At 52.5% G+C, this 22,166-nt stretch overlaps 1 protein-coding gene across 1 annotated transcript in view; it reads right to left on the bottom strand.

Moving 5' to 3' along the window:
* The window catches only part of MLXIPL (MLX interacting protein like), a 60,697-nt gene extending 38,748 nt beyond the window's left edge, over positions 1–21,949 (bottom strand). Inside the window, exons 1-4 of the mRNA XM_073315439.1 lie at positions 21,654–21,949; positions 1,335–1,441; positions 925–1,007; positions 375–464 (exon numbers count right to left, since the gene is read on the bottom strand). Coding sequence (XP_073171540.1) covers positions 375–464; positions 925–1,007; positions 1,335–1,441; positions 21,654–21,949 — 576 coding nt within the window. The remainder of the gene's footprint in view (positions 1–374; positions 465–924; positions 1,008–1,334; positions 1,442–21,653) is intronic.
* Positions 21,950–22,166: the final 217 nt, after the last annotated feature.

A 22,166-nucleotide genomic window follows, 5' to 3' on the forward strand; every position in this document is an offset into this window, starting at 1 on the left:
CAATGGGGCCCATCAGCGCCCGGCAAAGCACAGCCCTGGGGATCCCGCTGCGGGCAGGCCAGTCCAGGCCATGTGGGGTCTGGGGGAGTGAGTTGTGCCAGGCTGCTGAGAAACCTGAGGCCTGCCCTCTATCAGAGACCAGGGGACATCTGCAATCCGCCCTACACAGTGATAGGTGCAGCCCTCAGCCTCCCAGCAAGCGGCCTTCACAGACAGTGTCCCTAAGCAAGGCCAGGAGCCCAGGGGCTGGCTCAGGATCTGTGCATGTCAAGCATGCCCAGAGCTGTAGTGTCTGGGCCCTGCCACCCACGAGTGCCCTGCTCTGGCCTCACAGCCCCAAAGCAATGAGCACTGCAGGGAAAGGAGACGCTGACCCGCTTCTTGTAGTAAATCCTCCACTTGTGATACTCCTTCATCACCACCTCGATCCGACGCTTCCAGTAGTTCCCCTCCAGCACAACAGCCTGGCAAGGACACAGCCAGCACACAGGTCACAGGCACCCTCAGCAAGCACCTGATCTTAGCGTCCCCCACAGCCCGCACCCCTGCACCCTCCCAACAGCACCCTCTGCTGGGAGAGGCTGGAACTGGCATAGCTGGGAGCTCCCACAACAGCCAACGCTCCTGCCCTGCTCCCCACAGCGCCCCCTGCTGGGTGAGGCATGACACACACATTTCCCTTTCCCCAGCTGCAGGAGTGCAATGTGGCTCCCACCTGGGCGCTTGGCCTCAGGGCTGGTTTTCCTCAGCCAAAAGAGAAGCCATTGAACCCTGGGAACTGCAGAAACAACCCCCACCACCCCATCACTGCCCCCAGCCTGTCAGAGCCAGACCAATAGAGACCTTCAGCCCAGACCCAGGCAACTGGCTGCAGATCTATCCCCCCGACCCCAATGTGGCTGGGAAGAGCCCTTGTGTACATACCTCGGGTTTCCGGTGCTCTTCCGCCTCGGAGCCCTCCAGGGGGGTCACAAACCCACACACGGGGCTCTTCCTCCTCTCCACATCTGCCCACAAGAGGCTAGAGTCAGGGTCTAGTCGCCCCTCCCCACACCATCCAGGGACAGGCCTTGCCCCCCCTGGGGACAGGACCTGCCTCCTCTACCACCTCATCCAGGGAGAGGACTTGCCCTTCTCACTCAGTCACCCACCCACTCTGAGTCTCTCCTCAGGGTGAAGATCTGCCCCTCCCTCACTGTGGGAGAGACTTCTCCCACTCCCCAGAGTCATTCCCCCAGCGTCCCCAGATGAGGGCCAGGTTCTCGGAGCCATAGGTCTGGCTGCAGGGGGAGGATTCAGGGCCCGGCCCAAGGGCAGCTGGGCCGTGTACTCACATTGGATGTACCAGGCTCTCCAGATAGCGTTGTTGAGGCGGATTTTATCCCGGCAAAGCAGCCTCAGACCCTTGAAATTCTTCCACTTTGGAGACACCAGCTTCCCACTGAAACATGCACAGGAGAGGGATGGGATGGGATTGGGAGAAGGCTGGTCCTAGTAGAATTGGCCATTGGAGGAGTTCCCAGGGCTTTATAAATGAGCAGTAATGGTGCCTCACAAACCCTGGGAGTTAGGTAAGGGATGCATAGTATCGCCTTCTCTGGCCCTGAAATGCAGCCACTTCTGGGGTGGGGCAAGGCAGCTGTTCACAGCTCCCAGGTACACTACTGCACAATGTGGGTACATAGCCAAAGGAAACTACAGGGCAGTCAGAGATCGTGTACTGCTCTGGGGCTGAACGCGGTGCTGGGCTGTGCCACATTCACCGCTGCTAAGGTCTGTGCAGCTCCATCTGTGGTGCTTTATGGCCATTACTTGAAAATCTGCAGGATTTTTCAAAAGCTCCCCCTCATCTCCGCCTCCCCTGAGTCTAGGCCTGCTCTCTGCCTCCCTGCTTCCAGGGCCTGGCCTGCACCCTTTCTCCCCGTATCCAGGCTCCCAAAGGCAGCCGTGTTTGTTTTACAGCTTGTTGTGGTGGCTGCGTGCCCCTAATGGGCCTGTAGTGCTGGCAGCCTCATTACACTAATCCATGCACCTGGGCTCAGGAGAGTACATCCATTTCCAGCCCAGAGAGCAGCTGGGCAGCCACAGCCCTGGGAGACCATGTCTGGCAGCAAAGTTCAGGGCGGTCACCCCAAGTGTAACTTCAGTCAGGGGCTTCCAGGCTGCTTGTGCACAGCAAGAGTGTGCCAAGACCCAGGGAGGGGCAGGCTCTGGGGCTGGGGATATGGGACTGCTGGAGCCCGGAATGGCGCAGGCTCCCAGGCTGGGGGGTATGGGACAACCAGGGCCTGGGGCAGGGCAGGCTCCCAGGCTGGGGGTATGGGACAGCTGCGGCCAGGGCTCATTAAATATGTCAGCCTTCCAAGTCACAGGCCCGGCTCACCAATGGCTTCTTGCTCCTCCCTCCAGAGGGCTCGGGGGAGCTGCTCGTTGGCAGGGGTCAAAGTAACACTCAACACTTAGTGGTATGGGGGCTGGCTCTGTCCTGCAGAAGTGGCGGGGCTGGGGGTCAGTGTCCCCCAGCCAGCCTGTCCAAACTCCCTGGCCCATGCCACCCAGGGCTCCAGCAGCGATTTAAAGGGCCCAGGGTTCCGGCCGCCACTAGTGCAGTAGCTGCAGTAGCAGCCAGAGACCCGGGCCCTTTTAAATCGCTGGCCCTGGGGCAGCTGCTTCTTTTGTCCCCGCTGTTGGCGGCCTGCGGGGGCAGAAGGGGCAACAACAGTAAAGCGCTGCCGCAGCAATGTTTTGCCGCGGCAGCGCTTTAACGTCGGCTGGTACCGGTGGCCACTGTTTACTGATACGTCGTACCGACGCACTTTCCCCCGGCTCATTGGCCACTTGAACCCTTGGCTGCAAGGAAAGTCTGGGGCCTGTTGGTGCTCAGCTCTGCAGCCCCTGCTTTGGGAGCCTGAAGTCTGCTGTGTCTCTCCTCCCCAAGCCTCGGAGACACAGAGCTGGCTGGGGCCAAGCGCACAGCATCCCCGCCTGGAGAGGATTGGAATGACGTAGGGCTTGGGGCGATGGTGGATGCATGGAGCAGCACAGCTGGAGAGCACCATGTCTGCCCCGGGTACTGTGCAGTTGTGCTGCCCTTTGCCAGAAGAGTTCACCCCTATCGGGTCTTAGTGGGTCCCTGGTTGCTCCTGGATTATCACTTAGCAGCAGTTCCCCATAGCTCCCTCCCAGCAACAGCTGCCCAACTGACTGATGCTTTGCACTCAATGCTGCACTCCATTGCCTTCTCTAGCTCCTGGCTGGGTCACTTTTGCACTGGCTTCAGTTTAGAATTCCCCTGGAAAATCAGCTAGTGCCCATCCTAAATGGAGCGAGCTGCAGTGAGCATGTGATGCCAGGGATCTGGAGTTCTTTTAGCTTCTGGATATCATTCAGGATTCTGGGTACAAGGCTAGGAAGGGTCCCTTGCAAGCAGGAGAGGCTATGTTTTGTCTGGCACTGGAGCAGGAATTCTACAGCCATCCCTTGGGAGTGGAGCTCGGTTTCTCCAGAGACTCCTCCTATGCACAGGATGTAGAAGCAGGAGGCATGGATCCTCTCTTTATACCGAGCAATGGGAGCAACACACCCTGCTGTTCCCAGCATTCCCCCAGCTTTCTAGAGTTGCCCCACATGCAGTGCCCTGACAGGTCCTGAGAAGGCGCCATCCTGGTGTGTCTCTATGGCAATGTCATGGGAGCAAAGTCTATCCCGCCAAGAACATGGGAGACCCGAGGCAGGCTGCTCCTGCAGCTCTCTCCTTTGTCCATTCAAATCTACGAAATTCTCCTCCTGCATGATCGCCCCTGAAATCTATTTCCTGTGACCTAGGCTCTTGGAGCTTAGTTTCAGAAGAGATCAGCATCCAGTGTGCACACACCATGCTGTGTCCTTAGAATCATAGAATATCAGGGTTGGAAGGGACCTCAGGAGGTCATCTAGTCCAACCCCTGCTCAAAGCAGGGCCAATCCCCAGCTAAATCATTCCAGCCAGGGCTTTGTCAAGCCTGACCTTAAAAATATCTAAGGAAGGAGATTCCACCACCTCCCTAGGTAACGCTTCTCATCCACTGTCACCCCTAGGTCCTTTTCTGCAGAACTGCTGCCTAGCCATTCGGTCCCTAGTCTGTAGCGGTGCCTGGGATTCTTCTGTCCTAAGTGCAGGACTCTGCACTTGTCTTTGTTGAACCTCATAAGATTTCTTTTGGCCCAGTCCTCTGAAGGTGTCCTTCTGAACACCTGGCCCATGGTGTCTATGGTCAGTTCTGCACAGCGTCCCCAGGGCCATTGGCTGTGTTGCTGACAGAGGATGTGACAGGATCCTGCAAGAACCACATGCATCTGGAACCACTTCCTGGAGGGAGGCCAAAAAACCCCTGGGATTTCTGAGGCTCCAGCACATGGAGCTCCTGGCGGTGCACCCTTGCTGGAAGGCAGGTACACTAGCATTGCGCAGTCTCTGCTCGCTGCATGGTGGGGCTGCTCCCCGTGATTCCCCCTCCTCAGGGATGCTGCCCAGTCCTGGCACAGTGAGGCGTCTGCTTGTGAGTCCCAGGAGTGTCTCTCACAATGGCCCCTGTTATAATATAGAGTTGAGAACCCCCTCTCACTCTCCATGAACACACTGGGGAAGGGGGGGTGTCTCTCCATGTTCCATGCTGCCCCTCACCACACAACAACAAAAGACAGTGAGAAAGCAAACAGCTTATGGCTGCCTCCAGCTCTGTCTGGGCCTTTCCTGGCCCAGGGTGTGATAAGCCTGGGCCCTGGCTGAGAAAGGGCAAGTGCACTGGGGAGGAGCAAATGGTCAGTGGCAGTGCGAAGCCGGAGGGCCCCGTGCAGTGGGGTTACACTCCGGGGCAGCTCCTGTGCCAATGGCACGAATGTCACCTGCTCACCAGAGTGCCCATCAAGGGCTGTGGAGAGGGAGAGGGGGATCAGGCAGACAGGAGTGAGGTACACAGAGGGGTATCTCTGCTATCACCAGGGAATTTGAACTTTCCCCAGAGCTACAAAGCAAACACCCTGCCAGTGCCAGGCGGGTGAGCCAATTGAGTTGCAGAATTTCCTGGGTGCTTGGCTAGTGCCAGCCGGCCAAGGTTACCCAGGCTCAGTCACTGCCAAAAGTGTTGAACTTTGACCCCTTAAAGAGACAGCAACTCACCCTTCCGCAAAAGGCTTTAAAGAATCCCCTATGCCCACACTGGACATGGTGCCAGCCTCTTTCCCCGTGGCACACGGAGCTCCCCTTAGAAGCATGGAGGCAAGAGGGAGATGGATTTAGAGCTTATTATCCTTATGTTGTTTCCCAACATTAATTATCATGTAATCATTTGTCAAGTTCATCAGGCTGATCTTTGCTCCCTGATTCACTCTTGAAGACGGCCTTACCCCTTCAGAAACAGCTCCTGGAGGAGAGCAAGGCTGAGCTGTGGAGCGGGACTTGAAGAGATAGATGGGCCACTGGGCTGGCCACCTGAAACTCAGAAAGGAAAAGCCCAGCTCCTGATCACAGGCATGTCATGGAGGGCCAGAGGCGGCTTCCCCTTCATGGACTGGGCCCGAGATGGGAAATGGTTGGGATTCTTTTCAAGCCAGACAGTCAGTTCCCCATGGTGTCATTACCTTGCATAGAGAGTGGGTTCAACCAAGCTGGGAAATGTATCTTGGTGCCTAGGAAGTGCCAGTCCCCAGAGAATAGGCACACCAATAAGGCCATAATGGAAAAGGGAAGGAACTGGAACACAGGACTCCTGGGTTCTATCCCTAGCTTTGCCATCAACTCACTGTGTAATGTAGGGCAAGTCACTTAACTTCTGTGCCTCAGTTTCCCACCTGTAAAATGGGGACCAACGTACTTACAGAGATTGGGAGCTTTGGGGTGGGGGGGGAATCTATGGTCAAAAAGTGCTAAGCCTGAAGATTATTCCTGAGTACAGCTCAGTGAAGGAGGATCCTGGGTGGGCACTAACTTCAGCTGTGCCCAGATCGATGCATGCACCCCTCCCACCCCGCAAAACACCCCCAACTGCACAAGCACAACAGCCACGCCACAGCGCTTTCCCAGGCTCACACAGAGAACGTTGGTGCCGACTACACAGCATGGGAGGCAGGAGCAACAGAGAGACCAGAAACAGGGTCAGGAAACAGAACGAGATCCATTGTGATAAACACGAGTGAATCCCCCAGTGCAAGGCTGTAACCAGAGGGAGAGAAATCCTGGCCTGAGAATACAGGGTGAGAGTGGAGAGTGATTAAAGGGAATGTAATCGTGACAGGCCCAGGGAAAGGGCTGGAGGCATCACGTCATAGACGAGGTAGGGGACAGGTCGGTGGTTCTCTTGGCTCTGGTTCAACTGCCCCTGGAACATCACATTCAAATCGGGACCTCCCAAAACTAGATAGATACAGACAACTGGGAGGGAGCTCTGAGAAGAAGCAACAAAAATGGAGGGAATGCAGGAAAAGTAAAAAACTAGATCTGCAGACTCAGCTAAATGACTTCACATGGGGTGGGGAATATGATCTAACCCTCTGTGCACACCTGACGGGGATAAATACCGGGAGTGGGGGGGCAGGAATTAATCAAGTTAGGGCTCAGGGCTGGACCAAGGAGAAGTGGGATGAAATGAAGAAAGGGAACGTTTAGGCTGAATATCAGGAAAATCTTCCTTCCTGTCAGTGAGATCCAGGGGCCTGGGGGAAGCAGGAGCCCCAGGACTTGAGCCATTTAAATAAGACCAGACAAAGCACCCAGCAATGCACCAATGAGACCATCCAGCTCTTGGGTCTCCGGGAGAATGGATGAGGTGGAGCTGCACAAGACTCCTTCAGGCCCTCCTGACTGTTTTCCTGGGATAAAACAGCACTTAAATTAAACATGATGCTAACCACACATACAGCCACCCCAGCCTTGTCTGGCAGTAATGAGAATGGCTGTCAGGTCACATGATAAATCCTTGGTCTCAGAATACAGCCTTCCACAGGCCTGTTCAACAGCTGAGCCTGATCCTTCACCTGAATCCTGTGTTTGTTGCTCCTGAACCAAAGACCCCGCCAGTGCATAACAAATGGGCACCCCTTCCATTAATACCCCATTTCCCCCTGCAGAGAGCTCTCACCATGCCCAGGGCTCACATCCTGGCACCAGGGCAAACACTCCTTAAGGCGCATTGGGAGACCCAGAAAGCTAATGGTTGCCCTCCCCATGCACCCGAGAGCGCAGGTTCCATGGTGCATTTAGAACCCTGAAATACCCTGTAACTATGTCAGTAAACTGTTAATGTTACTCATCGCGTCTCTGCCGGTGGCTCTCTGAGCTGCCTCTGCAGGTCTATCCCAGATCCTCGCCTCATCCTCTTTCCCTGCCATATCCTCCAGCTAAGATAAACATAGCCACAACCCTGCTTTGCATTGTTTCCCCTAAAACTCTCTATTCGCCATTGCCACAGCAGACACCATGCTCCCTGGTTCTCAGGCTCACAACCTTGGATTCATCTTCAAACCCCCTCCCTACGTACACACATCCTCACTGCATTTCCCTCCTTAATGTAGCAAAAATCTAGCCCTTTCTTCCTGTTCACACAGATACAACACATGTTCATGCCCTAGTTATCTTCTGCCGTGACTACCAGCTCTTCCTCCCTGGCCTCCTCAATGCTCACGTTTAGCATCCTACATAGAGAGGAAGTGTTAGGGCGCTAACCTGGGACTCAGAAGACCCATGTTGAATTCGCTGCACTGCCACAGACTTCCTGGGTGACCCTGGACAAGTTACTCAGGCCTGGTCTGCACTTAGAACTTAGTTTGCTGAAATCCACACCCCGAGTGCTGTAACTATACCGACGTAAACCCCAGAGAAGACACAGCTAGATTGATAGAAGAATCTGTCAAACTAGCTACAGTCACTTGGGGAGGTGGAGCTCCTAAAATGACGGAAAAACCCCTTCCTTGGCTGTAGTCTGTGTCTACACGACAGGGTTACAGAGGTATAGCTACAGCACTGTAGCTAGGCTGCTATAGCACCCCAGTGTATCATAGAATCATAGAATATTAGGGTTGGAAGGGACCTCAGGAGGTCATCTAGTCCAATCCCCTGCTCAAAGCAGGACCGACACCAACTAAATCACCCCAGCCAGGGCTTTGTCAAGCCAGGCCTTAAAAACCTCTAAGGATGGAGATTCCACCACCTCCCTAGGGAACCCATTCCAGTGCTTCACCACCCTCATAGTTATTCCTAATATCCAATCTAGACCTCCCGCACTGCACCGTGAGACCATTGCTTCTTGTTCTGTCATATGCCACCACTGAGAACAACCGAGCTCCATCCTCTTTGGAACCCCCCTTCAGGTAGCTGAAGGCTGCTATCAAATCCCCCCTCACTCTTCTCTTCTGCACAGTTCCCTCAGCCTCTCCTTGTAAGTCATGTGCCCCAGCCCCCTAATCATTTTCGTTGCCCTCCACTGAACTCTCTCCAATTTGTCCACATCCCTTCTGTAATCGGGGGACCAAAACTGGACGCAATACTCCAGGTGTGGCCTCACCAGTGCCGAATAGAGGGGAATAATCACTGCCCTCAATCTGCTGGCAATGCTCCTACTAATGCAGCCCAATATCATAGAATATCAGGGTTGGAAGGGACCTCAGGAGGTCATCTAGTCCAACCCCCTGCTCAAAGCAGGACCAATCCCCAATTAAATCATCCCAGCCAGGGTTTTGTCAAGCCTGACCTTAAAAACTTCTAAGGAAGGAGATTCCACCACCTCCCTAGACAACGCATTCCAGTGTTTCACCACCCTCCTAGTGAAAAAGTTTTTCCTAATATCCAACCTAAATCTCTCCCACTTGGCCAACTTGAGACCATTACTCCTTGTCCTGTCATCCGCTACCACTGAGAATAGTCTAGATCCATCCTCTTTGGAACCACCTTTCAGGAGGTTGAAAGCAGCTATCAAATAATATGCCGTTAGCCTTCTTGACAACAAGGGCACACTACTGACTCATATCCAGCTTCTCGTCCACTGTAATCCCTTGGTCCTTTTCTGCAGAACTGCTGCTTAGCCAGTTGGTCCCCAGCCTGTAGCGATGCATGGGATTCTTCCGTCCTAAGTGCAGGACTCTGCACTAGTCCTTGTTGAACCTCATCAGATTTCTTTTGGCCCAATTCTCCAATTTGTCTAGGTCACTCTGGACCCTATCCCTACCCTCCAGCGTATCTATCTCTCCCCCCAGCTTAGTGTCATCTGTGAACTTGCTGAGTGTGCAATGCATCCCATCATCCAGATCATTAATGAATTAATGTAGGCATGGGCTTAGTCTCTCTGCCTCCACGCCCCATCCGCTCTTCCCACCCTACTCTGTGTGTTAAAGATAGAGAGGTGCACAGAAACTATAATAATGGGGCCCATATAAGAACCTATGTATGCCAGAGCTTTCCCTCTCCCTCTACGTTGTACACATAGAGCAGTATGTTGTGTAAATATAGTTGGCCAAGCGAAGCGAGGTCTCACTCTCAATTCGATGGCATTTCTCTGTCTGAAATGTGATAACGTATGACCGCTGCATCCAATGCATTCCAACATTTCAGGGACTATTCTACGCATATAAGGGCAGAGCCCTAGTGATTGTGGTGAAAATCAGAAAACTAGAAGAGGGAATGGTGGGGACATATGGAGTCCATGGTGTCCGAGTTTCAGGGAAAGTGCACCTGTATTCCCAGATGGTGGGTGGCACAGATGGCAAATTATTTCTTTGCTTTAGGAGTGGGGTGACATGGGTGTGTTTCTAAATGCTTTTGAAGTGGGGTGTGAATAGAACAAAGTGGGGCAGAAGGACATGGTCTGGTATCTGGCTCCAGATCTTAGACATTTTCACCCTTATGGATAGAGAGGACTACATAGATTATGAGCAATGTAAACAAGCTCTGTTGCAGAAGTTTAAATTGACCCCTGAAGCATACAGGAAAAGGGAACCCAGGGAGCTGAGATGATTTTATTGCCACAAGTCTGGCCATAAGGCAACACACTGCCCGGTGCTAGGGAGACCAGGGGCTAGTGGTAACCCACAGCAGATCCAGGTAGCAGTGACCTCACCACTGATGGAACCAGCCCCAATGGTCCCAGCAGAAACCTGACGTTGTCAGACCCCAAAGGGGAATCAGCTTCCCGGTGGCAGTGGATGGGGAAAGGCCCAGTGATGGAGGGATGCTGGGGCCCAGGTAACTCTGGCTCACCAAAGGGTGCTGGCCCCTTGAGCATTATCCCCAATAGATTCCTGACCAGTCAGGGACTAGTGGGACCCCCTTTCCTTGGTGGTTCAGATACATCTGAAATGGGGTGCCAGTAAAGGGCCTAAGGATGTTGGGTTACACTCCCAACTGCTGGGAGAGGTCTTGCTGGGAAATGACGAACGGTCCTGGGCCCAGGCCACTTGTGTGGTCTCCTGGAGCCAAAAGCCAACATCTGCAGCCCTAGAGTCTGACGCTGAGCTGCATGCTGGCAGTTGAGGAGCAGCTCTGAGTGGCTGTCTGATAGTGTGAGTGTGTGGCCACGGCCATGTAGAGTCCTGCTGATACGCTGACCTGACCCCAGTCACCAGGCTGAGCAGAGAACCCCAGCTCCTGGTTTGGAATTGATTGCAAGTGATTGACCCCTCACTAGAAAAACCAAGGGCTTCAACAGACTCCCTTAGCAGCCCCTGACAGGAGAGCCCTTGGAAACGTTTTCTGGGTCTGCTCCTTAGAGATTGGATGCCCCCTGGGAAAGCTGAGCCATGGGGAATACGGAGACAACTGGTGGTACCACAAAAGTACTGCCTTAGATTACTCAGCCTGGCCCGTGATATACCCTTCTCAGGGCACATACGCAGAGCACCAAGCAGTGCTTACTACACATTTCCTACTGGCCTGGGGTTTGTGAGGCAGTGCAAAAATAGTGTAAGTCCTGTAACCCCTGCCAGAGGGTGGCAAAGGGCCAGGATACGGGCAAGACTGCCCTGATCCTCCTGCCCATCATAGTGGAACCTATTCAGAGGGTCATTGTGGGGCCCCTTAGAAAAGTTACCCAGTGGGAGAAAAGGCTATTCTGGCAGTAGTAGGTTACACTACCCTCTCTCCATATTGTCTCCATATTGTCCTGGTCTCCATATTGGAAGAGAAGATTGAAGGTCTGGAGCAACAGATAACAACCCTGCGTTGCATACGGGAAACTGAGGATTTCCTGGACGAAACTCAGGATAGGCTTCTAGGGGCACAAAGCTCTACAGATATAGAGCAGGTTGCACAGAGGAGCCAAGAGGCCAGTGAAGAAGCTTGGCAACATGTGACCTCCAGAAGAGGTAAGCGGAATGTCCGGGTTCCAGTAACACAGACACAGGTAACTAACCGCTTTCATGTTCTCTCCACAGGTATCGTTGCGGAGAGTGGACCAGATGATATGTCTGGGGCGAGAAAGCAGAAGGAGACTCCGCTGGTTGGAAGGCATGAGATGCGCTGTCCTGAGGTTGGGGGTTCCACGACCACCACCCCCAAGAGGAGAAGGCGGGTGGTGGTGGTCGGGGACTCTCTCCTCTGGGGGACTGAGTCATCTATCTGCCGCCCTGACCGGGAAAACCGAGAAGTCTGCTGCTTGCCAGGGGCTAAGATTCGTGATGTGATGGAGAGACTGCCGAGACTCATCAAGCCCTCGGATCGCTACCCCTTCCTGCTTCTCCACGTGGGCACCAATGATACTGCCAAGAATGACCTTGAGCGGATCACTGCGGACTATGTGGCTCTAGGAAGAAGAATAAAGGAGTTGGAGGCGCAAGTGGTGTTCTCGTCCATCCTCCCCGTGGAAGGAAAAGGCCTAGGTAGGGAGCGTCGAATCGTGGAAGTCAACGAATGGCTACGCAGATGGTGTCGGAGAGAAGGCTTTGGTTTCTTTGACCATGGGATGGTGTTCCATGAAGGAGGAGTGCTGGGTAGAGACGGGCTCCATCTTACGAAGAGAGGGAAGAGCATCTTTGCCAGCAGACTGGCTAACCTAGTGAGGAGGGCTTTAAACTAGGTTCACCGGGGGAAGGAGACCAAAGCCCTGAGGTAAGTGGGAAAGCAGGATACCGGGAGGAAGCACAGGCAGGAATGTCTGTGAGGGGAGGGCTCCTGCCTCATACTGGCAATGAGGGGCGATCAACAGGTTATCTCAAGTGCTTATATACAAATGCACAAAGCCTTGGAAACAAGCAGGGAGAACTGGAGGTCCTGGTGATGTCAAGGAACTATGACGTGATCGGAATAACAGAAACTTGGTGGGATAACTCATATGACTGGAGTACTGTCATGGATGGTTATAAACTGTTCAGGAAGGACAGGCAGGGCAGAAAAGGTGGGGGAGTAGCACTGTATGTAAGGGAGCAGTATGACTGCTCAGAGCTCCGGTACGAAACTGCAGAAAAACCTGAGTGTCTCTGGATTAAGTTTAGAAGTGTGTGCAACAAGAGTGATGTAGTGGTGGGAGTCTGCTATAGACCACCGGACCAGGGGGATGAGGTGGATGAGGCTTTCTTCCGGCAGCTCACGGAAGCTACTAGATCGCATGCCCTGATTCTCATGGGTGACTTTAATTTTCCTGATATCTGCTGGGAGAGCAATACAGCGGTGCATAGACAATCCAGAAAGTTTTTGGAAAGCGTAGGGGACAATTTCCTGGCGCAAGTGCTAGAGGAGCCAACTAGGGGGGGTGCTTTTCTTGACCTGCTGCTCACAAACCGGGTAGAATTAGTGGGGGAAGCAAAAGTGGATGGGAATCTGGGAGGCAGTGACCATGAGTTGGTTGAGTTCAGGATCCTGCCGCAGGGAACAAAGGTAAGCAGCAGGATACGGACCCTGGACTTCAGGAAAGCAGACTTCGACTCCCTCAGGGAACGGATGGCCAGGATCCCCTGGGGGACTAACTTGAAGGGGAAAGGAGTCCAGGAGAGCTGGCTGTATTTCAAGGAATCCCTGTTGAGGTTACAGGGACAAACCATCCCGATGAGTCGAAAGAATAGTAAATATGGCAGGCGACCAACTTGGCTTAATGGTGAAATCCTAGCGGATCTTAAACATAAAAAAGAAGCTTACAAGAAGTGGAAGGTTGGACATATGACCAGGGAAGAGTATAAAAATATTGCTCGGGCATGTAGGAATGTTATCAGGAGGGCCAAATCGCACCTGGAGCTGCAGCTAGCAAGAGATGTCAAGAGTAACAAGAAGGGTTTCTTCAGGTATGTTGGCAACAAGAAGAAAGCCAAGGAATGTGTGGGCCCCTTACTGAATGAGGGAGGCAATCTAGTGACAGAGGATGTGGAAAAAGCTAATGTACTCAATGCTTTTTTTGCCTCTGTTTTCACTAACAAGGTCAGCTCCCAGACTGCAGCGCTGGGCATCACAAAATGTGGAAGAGATGGCCAGCCCTCTGTGGAGATAGAGGCGGTTAGGGACTATTTAGAAAAGCTGGACGTGCACAAGTCCATGGGGCCGGACGAGTTGCATCCGAGAGTGCTGAAGGAATTGGCAGCTGTGATTGCAGAGCCACTGGCCATTATCTTTGAAAACTCGTGGCGAACCGGGGAAGTCCCGGATGACTGGAAAAAGGCTAATGTAGTGCCAATCTTTAAAAAAGGGAAGAAGGAAGATCCTGGGAACTACAGGCCAGTCAGCCTCACCTCAGTCCCTGGAAAAATCATGGAGCAGGTCCTCAAAGAATCAATCCTGAAGCACTTGCATGAGAGGAAAGTGATCAGGAACAGCCAGCATGGATTCACCAAGGGAAGGTCATGCCTGACTAATCTAATCGCCTTTTATGATGAGATTACTGGTTCTGTGGATGAAGGGAAAGCAGTGGATGTATTGTTTCTTGACTTTAGCAAAGCTTTTGACACGGTCTCCCATAGTATTCTTGTCAGCAAGTTAAGGAAGTATGGGCTGGATGAATGCACTATAAGGTGGGTAGAAAGCTGGCTAAATTGTCGGGCTCAACGGGTAGTGATCAATGGCTCCATGTCTAGTTGGCAGCCGGTATCAAGTGGAGTGCCCCAAGGGTCGGTCCTGGGGCCGGTTTTATTCAATATCTTCATAAATGATCTGGAGGATGGTGTGGATTGCACTCTCAGCAAATTTGCGGATGATACTAAACTGGGAGGAGTGGTAGATACGCTGGAGGGGAGGGATAGGATACAGAAGGACCTAGACCAATTGGAAGATTGGGCCAAAAGGAATCTGATGAGGTTCAATAAGGATAAGTGCAGGGTCCTGCACTTAGGACGGAAGAACCCAATGCACAGCTACAGACTAGGAACCGAATGGCTAGGCAGCAGTTCTGCAGAAAAGGACCTAGGGGTGACAGTGGACGAGAAGCTGGATATGAGTCAGCAGTGTGCCCTTGTTGCCAAGAAGGCCAATGGCATTTTGGGATGTATAAGTAGGGGCATAGCGAGCAGATCGAGGGACGTGATCGTTCCCCTCTATTCGACATTGGTGAGGCCTCATCTGGAGTACTGTGTCCAGTTTTGGGCCCCACACTTCAAGAAGGATGTGGATAAATTGGAGAGAGTCCAGCGAAGGGCAACAAAAATGATTAGGGGACTGGAACACATGACTTATGAGGAGAGGCTGAGGGAGCTGGGATTGTTTAGCCTGCAGAAGAGAAGAATGAGGGGGGATTTGATAGCTGCTTTCAACTACCTGAAAGGGGGTTCCAAAGAGGATGGCTCTAGACTGTTCTCAATGGTAGCAGATGACAGAACGAGGAGTAATGGTCTCAAGTTGCAGTGGGGGAGGTTTAGATTGGATATTAGGAAAAACTTTTTCACTAAGAGGGTGGTGAAACACTGGAATGCGTTACCTAGGGAGGTGGTAGAATCTCCTTCCTTAGAGGTTTTTAAGGTCAGGCTTGACAAAGCCCTGGCTGGGATGATTTAACTGGGAATTGGTCCTGCTTTGAGCAGGGGGTTGGACTAGATGACCTTCTGGGGTCCCTTCCAACCCTGATATTCTATGATTCTATGATTCTCTCCACAAGCAGCAGCTCTATTCTCCACAGAGGCAGACAAGTTGGCTGACACTTTGCTGGCGCTATTCATCTGGGCTGAATTTCTGCAGGAGGTTTTGACTGACCAGGAGGAAAACTTTATGTCTGCCCTGCATGTCAGTCTATTGGAGAAACATGGAGTTCAGCACTTCCCGTCACCTCACTATCAACTCAAGGCTAACGAGCTGCTTGAAAGACTTAATGGGCCCCTTAAAATGATGCTGAAAAGTTTTGTGGATCAGCCCCCTGTTGGCTGGAATAAAAGTGACCTTACCGGCTCTTTGCCTATTGGGAGGTTCCCCAGGAATCCGTAGGATTCTCCCTTTTGAACTGCTCTATAGGAGGAGAGTATGGGGGCCCCTGAACCTAATGAGGGAAGAGTGGGAAGGTACAGCCTCTCCCAAAGGGAGTCCTTGCTGCAGTATGTGTTGGCCTTCTGGGAGTACTCACGGAACCCCTGCGTTTTGCCCAGGAGAATCCAGCAGTGCTCAGGAGAAACAGACAGCTTGGTCTGACCACACCACATGTGTCTGGATGTATGGCACAGGGACCGAGTGCTGGTTCTCAACCCACTGTGGGGGAATAAACTCCAGACTGCCTGGGAAGGGCCCTTTAAAACCAAACAGCTCAATGAGGTGACCACTCCCACCTCCACCAAGGGTAGCATGGGAACATGATGAACCCCTGTTCTGACCGAGAGACTCCAGCGCTGGCCGGGTGTGAGCACTAGGAGGACAAGAGAGATGATTCCTTAAGAGATCTGGTGGCAGAAACGGGGGCCTGCCCCTCCCCTGACTCCACAGCCCTCTGTGATCACTGAACCCCACACAGGAAGCGGAGATCAGGGATGTGCTGCAGGGTTACCACCAGGTATTTTCCAGTAAGCCTGGACAGGCATTGCTTTGCTGCCCACCAGCCCCAGTTAAAAGTCCACCCTTTGGGGTTACTGGGAAAACAGAGCAGAGCCTGGAGAAGGAAATCACTGACATTCTAGAATTAGGGGTGATCCAACAGTCAGACACTCCGTGGGCATCCCCCTGTGCGTTGGTGCCTAAGGATGGGTCAGTCAGATACTGTGGGATTGTAGAAAGCGCGCTACTGTCATTGCTGTGGATGTGTACCCCATGCCTAGAATGGACTAGTGTCCTACCAGACCAGGTGGGAGGGGCCAATTCCTGACCACAAGGGAGCTCACCCAGGTGTCTTTGGACTCAGGTGCCAGGTTCAAATTGGCATTTGCCACCCCGACTGGGCTCCTTGAGTTCCTGGTGCTCTCTTTTGGCTTCAAGAGGACCCTGATTCCCTTCCAGCAGCTGGTGGATCAGTGACTGGAGAGGCTGGGGGAGTTTGGCCTGGCGTATATCAATGATGTTTGTGTTTTCACTCAGAGCCAGAAGGGCACAAGACCCAGGTCAGAACGGTGTTTCACAGCATTCAGACAGCAGGCCTGACTGTCAAGGCAGAGGAATGCAAGGTGGGGATGATGGCAGTGGGCTGTCCTGGCCATAGAGTGGGGAGCTGCTGTCTAAAACTAGAGCCTGCCAAAGCGTAGGGGATTACAGACTGGCCCGCTCCCCAGACAGGGAAACAGGTACCATCCTTTCCTGGCATAGCAGAGTGTCACTGGAGGTTTGTCCCTCCCACTGCCTGCTCCCCTCATTGATCTGTATAAAAATGGTCAGCCACACACAAGGGTCCAAACAGTGCCAACAGGCCTTCTGCAAAAGGAAGTGTCACCCACAAGCTCAGGGTCTAACTGGTTGCCATATCTGGGATCAGGAAGGAATTTTCCCCCAGGTCAGATTGGCAGAGACCCTGGGGGGTTTTCACCTTCCCTGCAGCCTGGGACATGGATCACTTGCAGTTTTAAATTAGTGTAAATGGTGTATTCTCTGTAACTTGAAGTCTTTAAACCATGATTTGAGGCCTTCAGTAACACAGCCAGAGGTTAGGGGTTGATGTGCAGGAGGTTAGACCAGATGATCACAATGGTCCCTCCTGGCCTTAAGGTCTATGAGTCTATGAAGGAGGCCCTGAGCACAGACTCTGTTCTAGTAAGCCCAAACTTTGACAAGCCTTTTGTGGTGTTCGCAGATGCCTCTGACACAGGGCTTGCAGCTGTGCTGATGCAAACTGGTGAAAAGGGGAGACACACCCCTTAGGCACCTGAGCAAGAAATTGCTTCCCCAAGAGAAAAATTAGATGACAGTGGAAAAATAATGTTTGGCCATGCTGTGATCACTCAGCAAATGATGGTCCTTGCTTACCATGTTCAGTTGCTTTACCATGTTCAGTGACCACTCCCCATGCACCCAGCTACAGCAAATGAAAGGGCCAGAGGCCAAACTGCTAAAATGGAGCCTAGTGCTTCAAGATTCTCTATGGATGTGACTCATGTTAAAGGGAATGCAAATTTGGTGCTGATGCTCTGTTCAGGAAACAAGTCAATGGGTCCTCCTATAATGCTGCACCCTATGACACTCATTTCTTTAGGCAGAGGTGAGACAGACATGGCAATATGCAGGATCTGATTGTATTAAGCATACATATTATTGTGGGCTGGGGTGTCTGTAACCTCTCTAGGGTGACAAATTTAAGATCTGAGAGTTCAAAAGGCTATACTGAAAATGTACCAGCCCAGAATGCAGGCTTTTCATCCCAAACTTGGAAAGCATCTGCTAAACTGCAGCTTGTCAGTGCAAAGCCTCGTCCTGGGGAACAGAACAAGCTTCTCTTAAAAACTTGTTTTGATAAAAAGTGCCGACCTTGACCCAGCATTGTGTTGTTTACTGAGTCCTTTCCTGGAAGTCACAGAGCTGAACTCTGGCAGCCTCGTTAGCAGAAGATGCTACACATGTATCTAGGTGAGACCTGTGCCTGTGCTGATGGGACTTAAAGGCATTAACGAAATGCATGTGAGAGATTAGGGAAACTCTATGGAAAAGGTTAGACACAAAGGCCTGACTCTCCAGTGCATGGCCCCTTGTACTGTCCTCACACAAGTGCAAAGGAAGTATAAAATGCTACCAGATCAGACTGGGAGCCCTTTACAGCCTGTGCTGGGCTATTTACCTCTCTCACCCTGTGAAAAAGAGTTAATATAGGCCTGAAAGGCCACTTAACCTGTCTTCCTGCGTCTGGAGGGTGGGCCAGGCCTCATTAGAAGTACAGTCCAGCTGGGACAGAGATGACTCTCCCCATGAAGAGCTGGAGAACCCAGCAGTAGGGAGGAGACCCAGAGGAGGTGAGGTAGATTGTTCTTCCGAGGTTCTCTAGGAGGCAGCCAGAAAGACAGATGAGAAGAGCAGACAGGCAGGCTGGCTCCTTCAGGGTGAGTGGGGCCCTGTAAAGCTGTAGCTGCCTGAACCCCTGAGTGAGGGGAGGGTGTGCCAGCCCCAGGAAGGGGCATTGATTGAAGCAGAGAACTCTGTGGGCACACAGGTGGAGAGTCTAGAGCAGCAGAGGTGCTCCCACCATGAGGTGACTGACAGCTGAGCGGAAGGTTTGATTTTGGTCAGGCTTTGAAGCCCCAGCAGGGGCAGGTGTCTGTAATGTGCTCTGGTGGGAGCACCAGGTTATTCCTGCCCTGGAGTCAGTATAGGAAGGTGGGAGAAACAGAGGCAAAAAGTGCTGCAATGCCACATCCAGCCAGGAGGGGTGTGTGTTGGGCAGTAAATTTGCCCCCCCGTACATATACACTCAAGGTGTAGGGCAACAGTGAATTGGACCCGATGAGTCTGGGCTCAGTTGCCCCCAGACGGTTGGCTGTCTCATTCACACCAGCACGTGCATTGAAGAATCATGTGGATTAAGCTCTCTTCTCTGACTGGGGGCTAGCTGAGCAGTGTAGTAGTGAGAGCAAGTTGCTCACCAGGAGGCTTGGTGCCCAGGCCCACTTGAACTAGCCCACACAGAGAGTGTTGTGAACAAGAGTGCCATACCTCTCCATAGCAACTAGGAGAAATAGCCAGGGCACCAGTAGGAAAGAGGAGCCGACCATGTGTTCTAAAAACAAAGGGACCAACACAAAGGATGAGGGAAGGGGACTGTGTCTTGGCAACAGGAGCAAATACTGAGTGGGTCTGTAACTGGGGTTTCTGCAAGTGCAATTGCCTGGGTGCAGTTCTCAACCCCTATGAAGGGAAACAGGATTTAGGACAGTTGTATAAACAGAAAATCACACCAGAAATCACAAAGTCTGCATCACCAGTTTCTCTTTTAATAAGAAACTGACCCATTGCAAAGCCACAGAATCTGCTACCACTCTGCTGGGGGCTAGGAGATCAGATTAGTACCAAACGAGCACATGGCAGCCTTAACATGCAAAGGTTTCTCCCTGCCAATTTCAACCTCGGTATGTTCAGTTGCAGGGCTCTTCTGCAAGAAAAACAAGGCGGCTGCTGGAGCTATTTTCTAATGGGAAAAGTGACTGTGGGGTGAACCATGGCCAAAAGCACCTGTACTAGTTGCGTTTTGGATAGAGATCCCCATAGACAATAGAGGTGCTTGATGCCTAAGACTGGGCCGTAGGCCAGGCTTACACAGAGTTTGCCTGGGTAGAGCTATTGTGGCTAGGGGTGTGATTTTTTTTTTTTAATTACATTACCAAAATAGAACAGGAGGACTTGTGGCACCTTAGAGACTAACCAATTTATTTGAGCATGAGCTTTCGTGAGCTACAGCTCACTTCATCGGATGCATGGTGATGCATCGACAGGGTGCATCCGATGGGTGAGCTGTAGCTCACCGACAGGGTGATGCATCCAATGAAGTGAGCTGTAGCTCACGAAAGCTCATGCTCAAATAAATGGGTTAGTCTCTAAGGTGTCACAAGTACTCCTTTTCTATTTTGGAAATACAGACTAACACGGCTGCTACTCTGAACCCTGTCATTACCAAAATAGTTATAGCAGTCCATCTGCCGGTGTGGCTGCAGGTATGCCCGTGTAAGGGTGCTGTGCATTGGTACAGGTCTTCCTGTGGAGACTAAGCGGAATTAGCCATACTGCTATAAGCACAGCAGTATCAATGTGTCTGCACTAAGGGGTTGTACCACTTTAACTCTAGGGGTGTAAGTAAAGCAATGAAGGTTGTGTGTAGACGAGGTGAGAGATGCACAGACAAGTGTGGGGAGAAGAAGAGGACATGCTGTGAATGGTCACTAATGTGGGTTACAGAAGCATCTGGGCTTGATAGGAGAACAGGAGTTGATTCTCGTCTCCTCCTGTAACCAGAGAGGAAAGCTGATCTCTGGGGTGGGAAAGGGTAGGAGTAAATAGGTGTCAGGTGTTCGCTTTTATCATCTTTGTTCTCTAATGTTTTGTTCCAGTTGCTAAGTAAAAATAATTCAAGAGACCGGTGGTCAGTGTCACTGATCGCAGATGTCCAAAACACAGTGGGACCTGCAGGGTAGTAATGGTTGGTGGACACGGGGTAAGGTACTTGTGTCCCGGTCTAAGAGCGGAAGAATTGCAAGATTCTGCCAAGCTGTAGCAACCCCTGCCGTGTAGTATATGGGCCCTGAGACAGGTAGGGGCAGGAGTCCTAAGATGTGAGGTGTGTGCACTGTTAGGGACAGAGGCATAACTAGCCCTGGAAAGGTGACAGTACTGGCTTCCCACTCTGCTTCTCAGATGCAGACAACTGGCTCCTCCTCAAAATGATCCAACACAAACAACCCCCCTGGGTCAGAGACCAGGCCTGGAAGTGCAGAGGGACTATAAACGGGGTTAGAATGGGAGATGGGCTAAAGCCTGAATAAGGCAAATGCAAAACAAGACCCAATTCTCCTCTGTCCCACTAGCCAGTGTGGGAAAGGGAGCAAGCCTGTTTGGTGTGGGTTTGTGGGGTGTCCAGCTGGCTGAGGGCAGAGAAGGGGAGGGGGAAAAAAAAGACACAGTAGAAACACTAGGGCTTTCTTTCCCCTGCCCCATGCTCAGACTCCAGCTGAGCTAGCGGGAGCCTCAGAGCCCAGTGTGAACGCTGGCTGAATTCAGTGCTGCGCAGAATTCACTCAGCTGTGCAGAGTGCAAGGCTGAAGCTTACTGCTCCAACCCAGAGCCACCAGGGCTCCATTCAGCCTCCTGCCCCAGGCACAGCTGAGGGCAGCCCTGAAATCTGCTGTACCCAGATTTCCACGGGTCCCTATGGAACTAGTGGCAGCCAGGCTGTAGTTGCCACAGCCATACCCTTTTCTGCCTCTGGAACGCTCCTCACTCACCTAGAATCTGCCCTAAGCCCAGGAGCCCTGTGGGGAGGTCCAGAGCTAGCAGAACCTGCTCTGCACTGGGCAGGGTGACCCTACTGCCCCTGGGGCATTCCCCAAGGGTCTGTGTGGCTGCTTTACAGGCATTAAGGAGCTGCAAAGGGCTTCAGGGTGACAGGGAATCTGGGCAGCCAAATGGGGCTTCCTGGGCCTTTGCTGTATCCTCTCTTTTGGTTAAGAGGGAGAAGGTCGGTGGGGGAAAATTCCTAAGCAGACTCCCTAGTCTGTCCCTCCTCCTCCGCAGCCCACGTATCCTGGGCCAGGAGGCTTATTCTGGGGGAGGGGGATCACTGATCCCAGGGGAGAGGGAAGCCAGGGGTCCCAGGCAAAAGGATCCTCAGACTTACCTGTAGGCCAGGCTCATGCACTCAAAGAGCCGGGTGAGGGTCAGGTCGATGGTGCGGGGATCAGCTGGCTCTGACTCAGTACCATGGTGGCGTCGGCGGGGCACCGAGTCGCTGTGCGGCGAGGAGACCATGAAGTGGCCACTGTGGATGACCTGTGAGTGGGACAGGGAGCCTGAGCCTGGCCCAGCACTGCCCAAGCCCAGACCCTCTGAGTCTGAATCAGAGTCAGAGTCAGGGCCTGACCCAACCTGCGGGTCTGGGAATGGTCCATGCAGCCCCACCTGTGTTCCAGCCATTGTGCCCAGTGTTGGTGGCAAGTAACCGCCTGCAAGTAAACCTGTCTGAGTACCTAGACAGCCCACATCACAGCAGCCCCACACATGCCAATTAGCATAATGTGTGCTCACCACACCCCCTGGTCAGCCTGTTGCTTCCACACCCTTTCTGTTGCTTGATCTGTCTCCTCTAAGACTCCCTGCTAAGCTTGCAGTTCCCCTGCTGTCTCCCAGTGAG

The sequence above is a fragment of the Lepidochelys kempii genome, chromosome 17 (assembly GCF_965140285.1).
Source record: "Lepidochelys kempii isolate rLepKem1 chromosome 17, rLepKem1.hap1, whole genome shotgun sequence".
NCBI lineage: Eukaryota > Metazoa > Chordata > Testudines > Cheloniidae > Lepidochelys > Lepidochelys kempii.